The sequence below is a fragment of the Cetorhinus maximus genome, chromosome 4 (genome assembly GCF_964194155.1).
Source record: "Cetorhinus maximus chromosome 4, sCetMax3.hap1.1, whole genome shotgun sequence".
Lineage (NCBI taxonomy): Eukaryota > Metazoa > Chordata > Chondrichthyes > Lamniformes > Cetorhinidae > Cetorhinus > Cetorhinus maximus.
Window position 1 is genome coordinate 4646166 of NC_135882.1, and position 13531 is coordinate 4659696.

Genomic DNA, 13531 nt, shown 5'->3' on the forward strand with positions numbered 1-13531 from the left:
ATGTTTCTTGGACTGGAATTCTGACAGATAATGATCTTGCGAACTGCCTTGGGATGTTTTCACGACGTCAAGGCGCTATATAAATGCTAATTGTCATTGACTGAAACAGTGGAAAAGGATACGTTGGCTGTGCTGAAGATTCAACCTGTTCCGGAGAATATCCTGGTCAGTGCAATACTTGGCAAACAGTGTAACCAGTAGCTCACAGACTCAGTTTGGAAACCCAGAGGTAGAATGCTGAATGTTCTGTATTGTTATTGCAATTGGTGGATTATTGCACAAACCGTAAACCCGCAATTTTCTTGGTTAGGCCTCACCTGAAGTGAAAGCAGAAAATGCTGGAAAAACACAGCAGGTCTGGCAGCATCTGCGGAGAGGGAAACAAAGCTAAAGAGCAGAATTGTCCCAGATTTGCACTAATTGCGGTAGCGGGCGGGTGAAACGACCTTTTACCTGCCGGCCGCAATGGCGGCTTCTCACGCCGTACCATCCCAAACCCACCACATTCATTACGCATTCCCGGGAAACATGCTGTTCCCATGGTGAGCGGGCTCTGATTCGCCCACTGCACCATCACCTCGCTGCTTTATCACGCCGGGCGCCATATTTCAAGTACAGCCGCGTGCACACCTCTTAGTGGGTCCAACTCAGGACTGCTGGAAATAACTCATGGCCCCAAAAGGTAAGAAGACTGCAGCCCCCAGGTATGGTGACTTGTCCCTTGAGTGCCTTTTGGATGCCATGGAGGCCCGTCATGATGTCCTCTACCTCCGCTCTGGCCTCATCTGGCCTCATCTCCTCTGGAGACAGCCTCCTCAGCCCTCACCATCTTGAGGCCACTTGCACAGATCAACAAGTGCCCCCCACACACACCCTGGGATACCCCACCTTCCCCAGTACAGCCCTCGCCCTGCAGCCTCTTCCCTTGCCTGAGGCCACTTCTCCCCCTTCTCCAAGCAAGACCTATCCCTGAAGCCACACAAAACCAGCCCCAGCCTAATGGCTGGTCTGGTAGGTAGAGACCTGCCCGTGAGCCCCCCCTAAAAGTGATGTGGTGCTGCCTGTGAAGCCTGGCGCTGATGACTGAGTGCTGCCCAAAGCAAGATAGGCAAACAAACCTCAGTCCTGAGAAAAGTGCAGCTCACTAGGTGCACCTCACTTACGTAGAGTTGTGAAACATGTCAACGCGCAATCACGCCAATGTGGCGTGGACGATCCAGCGTGGGGGGATGAGTCTGGTGGGCTGGCCTTATAATGATATCCAGATGTATTACAATGAACTTCCCAACACCTGACAGCAGGAAACGCGGCCCACCATCGAGGGGCTGAGTGGCCAATCGCAAACTGGCTTCACAACGTCCTGAAACCTATTTTTGGCCTTATCACCATATTGTCCGCTCACAGCACCGAGCGTGCCCAACGCCAGTGGGGTCGATTCCACCCGAAGTTTCGAGTTGAATATGAGTCAGAAGTAACTGCGTTTATAGCTTTGAACACTGAGCCTTAGGAAGGATATATTGGTTTTGGAGGAGATGCAGTGCAGAATGATACAAAGGGTTAATTATGAGGAAAGTTGCTTACATTTGGCTTGTGTTCCTTCGAGTTTAGAAGCTTGTGGTAGGATTTAGTCAAGATCCTTAAGATGATTAAAGGATTTGTTACAGTAGAAACTGAAACCTAAAATGAGAGTGGGGCCATTCAGGGGTGATGTCAGGAAGCACTCCCTCACACGAGAGGGAGTTGGCTGTGGATCCTGGGGCTCAATTGTAACTTTCAAGACTGAGATGGATAGATTATTGTTGGGTAAGGGGATCGAGGGATATGGAGCAAAGGCGGGTAAATGGAGTTGAGATGCTGATCAGCCAGGATCTGATTGAATGGCAGTAAAGGCTTGAGGGGCCAAATGGACTCCTTCTGTTGTCAAGCTGCTGCAACCAGTCCTCTGGCAGAATGGTGAAATACAACCATACGCAGTGATGTACCTTCTGAACCCCGTTCATAGAGGACCCTGTAACCCTTTGCATGTTAGCTCTTCTGCTTATGAAGAATGTTTAGCCTTATCACAGAGGTGATAATTCAACAACAGATTCTGGGCAATTTAAGGGTTATATGGAGCACCCAGAATAATGCACAGTCTCCCTGTCGTAACTAGTTGGTAGAACTGGAAGTCATGAGACTGATGAGACACCAGCCTTGAAGGAAGTACATCAGCCAGTCCAATCACTTCCAGGATGGCATTATGCATTGTAGACTTGGGACACATTTACACACTTAGAGTAGCGTCAGTGTGAAGCAGGTAGATTGAACAGTGCTGGGATAGAGTCTTCACTATCCTGAACCTTCAGTTATATACTTCAAGCCAGTGCAATTTAGGCCATCAAAATAGATTTGTATCATCTGCGCACCAGAGAGACCTGGCCTAGCACTTTGAACCTTGGCCTTTCCAAAAGCCTGTTTTAAACAGTTCTAACCTTTTAAAAATAACTGCAACAAAAAAAAGAAATTCAGGAATGTCAAAGGAGTGGCAAAACTTGGCTTCTTCAGATGGGCAATTATTTCCTAAACTGATATGGAGAATTGCCAACACATCTTATGGAACATGTCCAAACACACTGATATAAGCAGCCTCTGGATTAAGGTTACAAATTTTGGTTTTTTAAAAAATTTCCTTTTCATGAAATACTCAAACACTCCCTGAAGAAAGAACATAAATAAAATCTGTTTTCGCTTAGAACCACAAAGTTTAATCTCCCAGATTTAGCTGTAAAACAGCCTAGGTAATTTATGGATGTTGGCATAAAGAACATTTCTTTGCCTAATTGTATAGTTGCAGATCTTTGCTGAAGATTAAACTAAAAGAACAGAAGGTTTGCATCTCTATAGCGCCTTTCATGACCTTAGTATGTCCCAAAGCACTTTAAAGCCAATGAAGTACCTTTGAAGTGTAAGAAATGTGCAGCTATTTTGTGCACAGCAAGCTCCCACAAGCAGAAATGTGAAAATGACAAGGTAATCTGCTTTTCTGATGTTGGTTCAGGGAGAAATATTGGTCAGGACGCCTGAGAGAATGAACTTCTTCAAAGTAGTGCCCTGGGATCTTTAGTATCTACCTGAGAGGGTAGGTGAGGTCTCAGCTTAATGTCGCATCCAAAGACAGCACTTCCAACAGTGCAGCACCCCTTCAGTACTGTATGAGGGTGACAGCCTAGATTTAGTTTTCCCCCTTTGAGCATGGAGCTGTCACACGGTTGAATGAAATAATACTGATCACAGTAGGGGTGGTCAGTCAGGTGGAAAGAAGGTATTTTTGTTCTTAAATGTTAGGAAAAACTAAGTTCAGAACATAATACTCGCACTGTCAGTCGCTTGAAGCTATGCCTTATGTCAAGTTTGAGGTGGTTCACTTAATCCCACTGTGGAAAATTTTAACTGTCGGAGGGTGGAGATAGAAGAACAGGGGCGTGGGAACTGTAATGTCAGCAGCCCAAAGTTATCTGACCTCCCCATCCAAATTGGTAACCTTTGCAAAACCCCTAACAAAATACCTGATTAGGTCAAAGTGTTAACCTTGGTTTTGTGGTAGCACTCTTACCTCCGGGACTAAGGCTGTGGGAACAAACCCCTCTCCAGACACTTGAGCACTTAATCTAGCCTGGCACTTCTGACACAATCCTGAAGGGAGCACTGAACTATTATTACATGTTGAACTGAAATCACATCTACCCCCTTGGGTAGAGATAAAAGATCGAACGGCACTTTTCAAAGAAGAGCAGGGATGTTCTCCTGATCTTCTGGCCAACATTTGTCCCCAAACCCAACAGTTTAACTCGGTCATTTATTTTATTCCTGCTTGTGGGACCTTGCTAGATGCAAATTGGCTGCAGTGTTGGGGCCTCCTGACCTTGTGATAGGTGCTATATAAATGAAAGTTCTTTCTTTAACTACACACCAATTCCTATTCTCCCAATGTGTGATATTTCTCTGGCCACTAATGTGAGTGAAAGATAGGTTCAATTATGAAATGAGTTCCTCTCTTTTATATATATTCATACAATATTTTATGCCCATTATCAAGTGGAGAATAACAGGTCCTTCAATCCCACTACTTTTCCTAATATGAATACCTTAAGTTGTTTCACCATTAGCTCTACAGAATGCATTTTCCACTCTGAAAACCCTTTAGTGGAGACCACAAAAGGTTTGACATCTTTTCATTCCACGGTATTCTTTGTTTTTCTTATTGACAGAAGGAGTAATGTAAGGTGGGACCTTGATCAGATCACCTTACATAGAGTTTCCAGCGAGAAACAAGCCATTCAGCCCAACTGGCCCTTGTTGATGTTTATGGTCCACAGGAGCCTCCGTCCACTCTACCACATCTCATCCTATCAACTTGCCCCACTATTCCTTTCTCCTTCATGTATTTTTTTTATTCATTCATGGGATGTGGACGTCGCTGGCTAGGTCAAGCATTTATTGCCCATCCCTAGTTGCCCTTGAGAAGGGGTAGTGGTGAGCTGTCTTCTTGAACTGCTGCAGTCCATGTGGTGTAGGTACACCCACAGTGCTGTTAGGGAGGGAGTTCCAGGTTTTTGACCCAGCGACAGTGAAGGGACAGCGATATATTTCCAAGTCAGGATGGTGAGTGACTTGGAGGGGAACTTCCAGGTGGTGGTGTTCCCATCTATCTGTTGCTCTTGTCTTTCTAGATGATAGTGGTCATGGGTTTGGAAGGCACTGCCCAAAGAGCCTTGGTGAATTCCTGCAGTGCATCTTGTAGATGGTACACACTGTTGCTACTGTGCATCGGTGGTGGAGAGAGTGAATGTTTGTGGATGTGGTGCCAATCAAGTGGGCTGCTTTGTCCTGGATGGTGCCAAGCTTCTTGAGTGTTGTTGGAATTACACTCACTCCTGGCCTATGCCTTGTAGATGGTGGACAGGCTTTGGGGAGTCAGGAGGTGAGTTACTCACCACAGGATTCCTAGCCTCTGGCCTGCTCTTGTAGCCACAGTATTTATATGGCTGGTCCAGTTCAGTTTCTGGTCAATGGTAACCCCCAGAATGTTGATGGTGCAGGGAATCAATGATGGTAATGCCATTGAATGTCAAGGGGCAATGGTTGGATTCTGCCTTGTTGGAGATGGTCATTGCCTGGCACTTTTGTGGCGCGAATGTTACTTGCCACTTGTCAGCCCAAGCCTGGATATTGTCCAGGTCTTGCTGTATTTCAACATGGACAGCTTCAGTATCTGAGGAGTTGCGAATGGTGCTGAACATTGTGCAATCATCAGTGAACATCCCTATTTCTGACCTTATGATGGAAGGAAGGTGAAGCAGCTGAAGATGGTTGGGCTGAGGACACTACCCTGAGAAACTCCTGCAGTGATGTCCTGGAGCTGAGATGATTGACACCCAACAACCACAACTATCTTCCTTTGTGCTTGGTGTAACTCTAACCAGCGGAGAGTTTTCCCCTGAATCCCATTGACCCCAATTTTTCTAGGGCTCCTTGATGCTATCCTCGGTCAAATGCTGCCTTGATGTCAAGGGCAGTCACTCTCACCTCACTAGCTTCCCCTTAAATACATCTATGCTTTTCACCTCAATCACTCCCTGTCGTAACAACTTCCAATTCTCTGGGTAAAGAAATTCCTTCAGAATTCCTTGTTCGATTTATTAACGACCATCATTTTTTTATGACCCTTAGGTTTAGACTCTATGGAAGTGGGAATATTTTCTACTTGTCTACCGTATCAAACCCATTCTTAATTTTAAAGGGGTCACCTGTCAGTCTCCTCTTTTCTAACATGTTCAGTTTTTCCTGATGGTTATACCCTCTCAGTTATGGCATCACCCTTGTAAATCTTTATTGTGCATTTTCCAGCTTCTCTATATCCTGTTTGTGATATGGAAACCAGAACTGTTCACGCTGCTCCCAATGTTGTCTAACTAAGGTTCAACACAAGTTTAACACAACCGCTCTGCTTTTCAACTCTATCCCTCAAGCAATGAGCCTCAGTGATTGGCTTGCTCTTTTTCTAACTTGCACTAGGCTGAATCTCCTTTCAGTGTTTGATATGTTTATTGGTGCCGTTCTAACACATGAACTTTGTGCTGTTTTGTAGGCCTTGCCTTGACGTATATCCTTGAGAATAGCTTTAAGCCTGAATCTGGGGCCAGAGCTGGTGTGCCGAAGATTGGAATCTTAATCACTGATGGGAAGTCTCAAGATGATGTCCTTCCACCAGCTAAAAGTCTACGTGATGCTGGCATCGAGCTCTTCGCTATTGGTAGGTCTCTTGGTGCGGGTATAACTACCAACTAGACGCATTGGCAAATGTTTAACCATTTTTACCATTGACTGCTATTTTTAATACACCGGGCTGCGGCAAGCTCCAATTATTTTTCCCAACGTGTTTATTTTATGGATTGTAATAGGATTTCTCACGGGGAATGCTCTTTATAGTGTGAAGCTTGCATAAATTGAATCTTCCAAAAAAAAACAGACGGTTACTGAGAGACCCAAATAAGTTACATGGTAAAATATCCAAGTGGCACTTAGAAACCATGGACTCTTTCAAGTTACGAACTGTGGACCACCCGCAATGCACCAAGCTCGTGTGCAACTTGGTGAAATGTGAAGTTATCCACTTTGGTAGGAATTTTTTTTTTAAAAAGCAGAATATTTTTGAATGGTGAGAGATTGGGAAATGTTTGAATTCAGATGGACCTGGATGTCCTGGTACATGAGTCACAAAAAGTTAACATGCAGCAAGCAATTTGGAAGGCAAATGGTATGTTAGCTTTCGCTATTCTGCAAGGAATTGGAATGTAGGAGTAAAGAGGTCTTCCGACAATACTACAGGGAATTGGTGAATTCACTCGGGGAGCAGTGTGCAGTTTTGGTCTCCTTACCTAAGAATGGATAATGCTTGTTGCAGAGGGAGTGCAACAAATGTTCACTAGACTGATTCCTGGAATGAGTGGATTATCCTATGAGGTCCGATGTGGAGTGGAGGTAGATAATCAGCTGGCATCTTGTTGAATGCCAAAGCAGTCTCGAAGGGCCAAATGGTCTAGCTCAGCTCTTATTTCTTATGTTCTGAAAGCAGAGGCCAATCAGGTCAGCACAAGCCAGCAGCAGATTTTGTGAAAGTTGTGGAAAGGGGGAGTTGTTTCCCCAACGTGCACAGTGTCAGAGAAACCTCTCCATCTCTGGGATTGAACACGAGCATGGCTCAGTCCCAGGGTTGGAGGGATTTCTCTGCTGCTGTGCGATCTGGGTATAGAACTCCCCGTTCTACTGGGAACTTTTTACAGTCAGTACAATCGCCATTTTGAAAATATGGACACCTGGGAAACAAAAGGATAGTTGATGCCGCTCTCTGGGGTGTCTGTAACTTACAGGTTCCACTGCTTTTTTTCCATTATCAACATTTCAAATGCTGCCAGTTTGTTCGCTCAACAGTTGTTATCGTTTCTGTTAAACCACAGGCGTGAAAAATGCAGATGTGAATGAGCTCAAGGCAATCGCCTCAGAGCCTGATGAGACACATGTCTACAATGTGGCTGACTTTAATATCATGAACACAATCATTGAAAGCCTCACTAAGACGGTGTGCTCACGTGTGGAAGAACAGGACAAAGAAATAAAAGGTATGACACTGTGCCTCCGCACTTGGCATCAATCTCATTCTAGAATGATTTACGATAAAAGCTGGGCATGGGTAGCAGATCAGCTACCCATTAAAAAAAGCTTGGCCTGATTCTCCTTTCCATGTCTAACGAATGACTAACCATTACTGCTGATATTATACCCATGGCAACTTTGTAATTTCCATTCAGTTTCTTTCTCATCCCTTCTTCCCACTTTTACATCCGCCTTTTTTCCCTTTCTAACCTTGAGCTTAATACATTTTCTAGGACTGATGCACAAGTGAAATTCATATATTGCTTGTTTTTCTCTCAGCCTTTTGTAAAAATAATAAATGTTCAATATAAATTTTATCTCAGTGAAGCTGTTGAAAATTCATGTCTTGTTTTTCCAAAATTATTTGAAGGGCGACGGGGCAGAATCTTCTAGAAACTGAAGAAAAATATTGCATCAGTGTAGGTGACTGTGTGGGGTGGGGATGTGTTGTGGTCAGTGGACAACGTCCACGCCTCTGAGCCAGAAGCTCTAGGTTCAAGTCCCACCTCAGGACTTGATGGCCAAGGAAGCTGTGTTCATAATGTGGCCAACCTGCAAATCCTTCCAATGGGAAGAGCGGGGAGATTCCTGGTCAGCCATGTGATGGAAAGAAAGTTGGAGCTTCTAGTACAGCTCCAGACTACAGCATGCATGTAAACATATATGTTACCACAGCCATTCAGACTCCCTGAATGAACTGTAACACACCACAGTGACTGAATGGTACTAATGTGTTTTGTGACATTAGGTGAACTGTACTCAGTCTGACTACACAATGCAAATTAAGTCACAATTCTGGGCTGACATATTGTTTGAAATAGAGAAGATTAATGCCTTTATGAAGGCATTATAAAACACAAAAGATAATTCAGCTGATACATTTATGATGTTGTGAATTATGTTGTGCAATTATTATTTTAAAAAAGGCTTAAACATTTTTAGACATTAGAAATGACAATTGCTTAGGGAAAAATAGTAATGGACACAATGATTGGAAAGCATCTGGAGCGCTTTCCAGGAACTGTGATCAGGATTGTGTAATCAGAATGACAGTTAACATTGGCAAGCCACATGTTAAATGTGGACGTAGACACAAGTGTTACAAAAAGTTGACACAAAACCTGGGGCAGCAGAAAATTAAACGTTGCAGACAGGAAGTGAAATACATGAATGAAATATTTCAAACAGGCTCGGAATTCATGTGGAAGTTTTAATTAAGGTCTAACTTTACATGGCTTTAAGTACCAATATTGGTTAAAAAGGTGTAATTTGCAAGGGTGTCATGCCCATCGCCAAACAAACACCATTAGTGTATTACCAGCAGAATAGACGAATATCAGATTTCCTCTCATGACAGAATTGTCACTGCATTGACGAGGAATGTATTAGTCACTTTGGTCCCGAATGTGCACAGTGGAAATCTCCCCTCCATCATACCCAGGTTTTCTGGCTTCATTAACTAAAGGAAAAGAAGGACATCTAATCCATCTTTTCCTCCCAACTTTCCAGGATATTAAGGTGAACAGATCGGGCGCATAGAGAAAAACTATTTGTGTTAGGTCGGGGGAGTCTAGGATACGGGGTTTAGTCTAAGATTAGAGCCATACGTTTCAGGTATGAAACTAGGAAACATGTCTACACGCAAAGGGCGGTAGAAGTTTGGAACGCTGTTCCGCAGAGAGCAACCGATGTTAGGTCAATTATTAATTTTAAACCTGAGATTGAATTTTTTTTGTCAGCCAGAGATAATAAGGGATATCGGACAAATGAAGCTAGGATATAGATCAGCCATGATCTCACTTACTCACAGGACAATCTTGAGGGACCGAGTGGCCTCCTCTGTTCCTATGTTTTTAGTTTGGCAACTATGTTAATGGCCTTTCTGCCAATTTGTGACATTATAGTTACCAGATTTTTATTTTGCCTCCGAATCTCTAGAAGCAACGGAAAGTGTGAGCTCAAACCCGGTGGCGCCCACGAACCTCGTCACAACTGATGTAACAGCGCGGAGTTTCCGCGCCAGCTGGTCACACGCCCCCGGGAAAGTGGAAAAGTATCGTGTCGTTTATTACTCTACCACCGCAGGTCAGCCAGAAGAGGTACCTCAGCGTTCACTCGAATTGCAAGTACACAGTTACGAAATTGTACCGAGGACCCATTGCATACACAAAAGCAAAATACGGCAGATGCAGGAAACCTGAAATAAAGAATAGGAAATGCCGGAAATTTTCAGCAGGTCAGGTCGCACCTGACCCGGGGAGAGGTTAAAAACAGAGCTAGCGGGCTGAATTCTCCTGTGGGTGTCTGGGACCTGACGTCAGGGCTACATGAGGGTCCTGGGCCTGCTCGTGTAGTCAAGGTACCCGCCAGATCAACTTCCCCTGCCGGGGGTGGGGGGGGTTCCTAGTTGTCCGCTCCCGCGTTCACGGTCCGATTTGGGGTGACAGCTGGTTTCTGAGGCTGGAGGCCCAAGGAGAGGGCCGCAGGCCCAGCGGCAGAGGTGGGCATTGCTGGGACAGAAACGCGTGCTCAAAATGGAGGTGCTTTCAGGAGCCTGCCCGCAATGTTAAAACCAAAGAAGGCCCACACTAGTCGGGTGACCAGTGTGGAGGGGGAAATCCCCTCCTCAGGAATGGTTTTGGCCACAGCTGCAGCCTTGATTTTCCCTACGGCTCATCCATTGGCTGGCGAGAGGAGGCACCTGATGGCCCCTTGTCCCGCTGTGGGCAGACAGCCTCCAAGTTGCTGCTGGTCTCCAGAATCAGTGGGGGTGTGGGGGGGAAAATGACAGCGGGTTCTCCAAATGGCCCTCAGTGGGGCCTCACCTCTTTTCTAATTGGCTGCCTGTCTCCATGGAGAGGGTTAATAATTCCAACGGAAGCCCGCCTCTGGTACACCCGTTCCACAGAGGGGGGAGGAGGTGGGTGGGGTGGGGGTGGGGGGCACTATCTGTGGCAAAATTCAGCCCAACGTCTTAGGTCGACAACCTTTCATCAGAAAAAGTCAGAGGTGTAACAGGTCTAAGCGACAGGGACAAAGGGGAGGGAGAGAAGAACAAAAGGGAAGGAGTGTGGGAGGGTGGAAGGCAGGAGAGATTAAATCACAAAAGGGATGTTGGCGCAAGGCAAAAGGAGATGGGAATGGGACAAGTAAAGAAACTAAAGCTGGGTATCAGAGGAGGTGTGAATGGCAACAGCAGAATCATCAACAGCACCTACCACCCGAGAGATCAGGAGCAGAGATTACCGTCTGAAATTGTTCAACACAATGTTGAACCCAGAAGGTTATAAAGTGCCGAATCAAAAAATAAGGTGCTGTTCCTCAAGCTTATGTCAAGGGGTAGTATATCTTTTTAAAAATTTGTTTAAGAGTCAATTTTAGCATATAAAAGCATAAATAATGTTGTGAGGTTATGTTTATCGAGCTTCTTGAGTTTTGTGGGAGCTGCACTCATCCAGGCAAGTGGGGAGTGTATTCCATCACACTCCTGACTTGTGCCTTGTAGATGGTGGACAGGCTTTGGGGAGTCAGGAGGTGAGTGACAGGTGTCGCTTGGATGATGGTAGGTTGCCTGAACCAGTGTGGCTCTCACCCAGTGCAAAGTGGCTGCACACATTCTTCATACCTGTTTTTCAGGTGACCAGTATCACAAAATCAGATTACTGGGTCGTTATCACATTGCTGTTTGTGGGATCTTGCTGTGTGAAAATTGACTGTTCTGTTGTTTACATTACAACAGTGACTAAGCTTCAAAAAGTATTTCATCAGCTGTAAAGCATAATGGGATGTCTGGAGGCTATATAAATGTAGCTCCAACAACACTCAAGAAGCTCAACACCATCCAGGACAAAGCAGCCCGCTTGATTGGACCCCATCCACCCCCTTCAACATTCACTCCCTCCCCCACTGACGCACAGTAGCAGCAGTGTGTACCATCTATGAAATGCACTGTAGAAACTCACCAAGGCTCCTTTGACAGCACCTCCAAGCCCATGGCCTCTGCCACCTAGAGGGACAAGGGCAGCAGATGCATGGGAACACCACCACCTGGAAGTTCCCCTCCAAGTCACTCACCATCCTGACTTGGAAATATATCGGCCATTCCTTCACTGTTGCTGGGCCAAAACCCTGGAACTCCCTCCCTAACAGCACTGTGGGCGTACCTACACCACGTGGACTGCAGCGGTTCAGGAAGGCAGCTCACCACCACCTTCTCAAGGGGCAAGTAGGGATGGGAAACGTCATGCCCATATCCTGTGAAAGGATTAAAAAAAAAAATATTTTGGTATAACCTCCTGCAAAAAGTGTAAGAAAACACATTAGGCACAAAATTGTCCTTCATGCCAAAGTTCATAAATTGTCTGGCTTTGCAATGATCCCAGCCAGACTGTGTAACAACTGAGTCTGTAGGATAAAGACATGCACATTCTTTTCCCTGTAGGTGGTTGTGGACGGGACAGAGTCGACAGCCGTCATTCAGAATCTGATGTCCCTGACAGAGTATCAGCTCGCGGTGTTTGCCATCTACGAGAAGGCAGCCAGCGAAGGCTTACGCGGGGTCGTAACCACATGTGAGTAGCTTGTAGCTAAGTCCAAATTCTGGCATGAAGCTAGGATGGCCAAGCCCTCCGGGAATGTACCAGAGTCAACAGGAATTGGAGATTAATGTTCTGGACACTGCCAGCCCTGGCAGGAAACTCAAAAGAGAACTGTCAAAAATATAAGCTGTGTTTATTTTCATTTTCTTTGGACAGTCCCCTTCATTGGTCATTCAAAAAAAAATTGGAGATGGGAAAATGCTGTCAGACTGGGAGGGAGGGGGCACGGTGGGAGGTTAGAGGGAATCATGTGGGCGAAACTTCCAAAAGTAGATCCAGTGCAGAGATGGTGACCCTGATTTAAGCATCGACTCTGCTATTTGTGATTTGAGGAACAGTTTCCATTACGTGTGGAATGCAGACACAGGGCTAAAAATGTCTGTTTAAAAGAAAAGCAGATACAGCACGAATGAAGGGTTTTGTGGACGCATGGGGGCCGAGGTTTTGGCAGGGCCCTTTGCAAGTAGAATCTGAAAGAAGAGCTTAGTAAATCTTGAATAGCGCTTTGTAACGATGCCCTTTGTAGATTGCGTCAGAGCGTTTATTTATCTAGAATATCACTTATCAAATTAGCCATCACTGCAGTCCAAGGCCTGATTTAAGGACAGATTTATAACAATTAATCTATAATGCCAAATGCTAGAAGAATTTTAGCTGTCAGGGGATAGATTCTATTTAGTCACTTTAGCCTGTAGCATAATTAAGATAGCTTGTAGTCTGTTATGAAGCAGTATCCCTACAACTAGGGATATCAGTGAAACCTGAAGATGTAATTGCCATCTTAAACTCTTCACCAGGATTTTGATATTTATCATGCCAAATTATGTATTTTTTTCTTAAAGACCAGCCTTTAAAATTTTTTCCTTCAAATTAGTAGTAAATGCTAAGGTGGGGGAGGGGTGTGTACGGTGGGGGATGTGCACAGCAGAGGCAGCATTATATATGTAACGAGGTATTCAAGAACAAATTGTCTTGCTGAGTCAGAATGTTGTGGGTTCACTCTCCCACTCCAGAGACTTGAGCACAGAATCCTGGCCGACACTCCCAGTGGGGTACCAAGGGAGTGCTGCACCGATGGAGATGCTATCCTTTGGATGGGACATTAAATCAAGGTCCCATCTGACCTCCCAAACTATCCTGTGGCACTATTTTGAAGAACGACAGGGGAGTTATCCCCACTGTGCTGGCCAATGTTTATCCCTCAACTAACATCGCTAAATAGCAGATTATCTGATCGTTGT

At 45.1% G+C, this 13531-nt stretch overlaps 1 protein-coding gene across 1 annotated transcript in view; it reads left to right on the plus strand.

Moving 5' to 3' along the window:
* col14a1a (collagen, type XIV, alpha 1a) overlaps positions 1-13531 on the plus strand; it is a 221919-nt gene that overhangs the window by 92470 nt on the left and 115918 nt on the right. Inside the window, exons 8-11 of the mRNA XM_078539858.1 lie at positions 6128-6292; positions 7497-7658; positions 9631-9791; positions 12134-12263. Of these exons, the coding sequence (XP_078395984.1) occupies positions 6128-6292; positions 7497-7658; positions 9631-9791; positions 12134-12263 (618 nt within the window). The remainder of the gene's footprint in view (positions 1-6127; positions 6293-7496; positions 7659-9630; positions 9792-12133; positions 12264-13531) is intronic.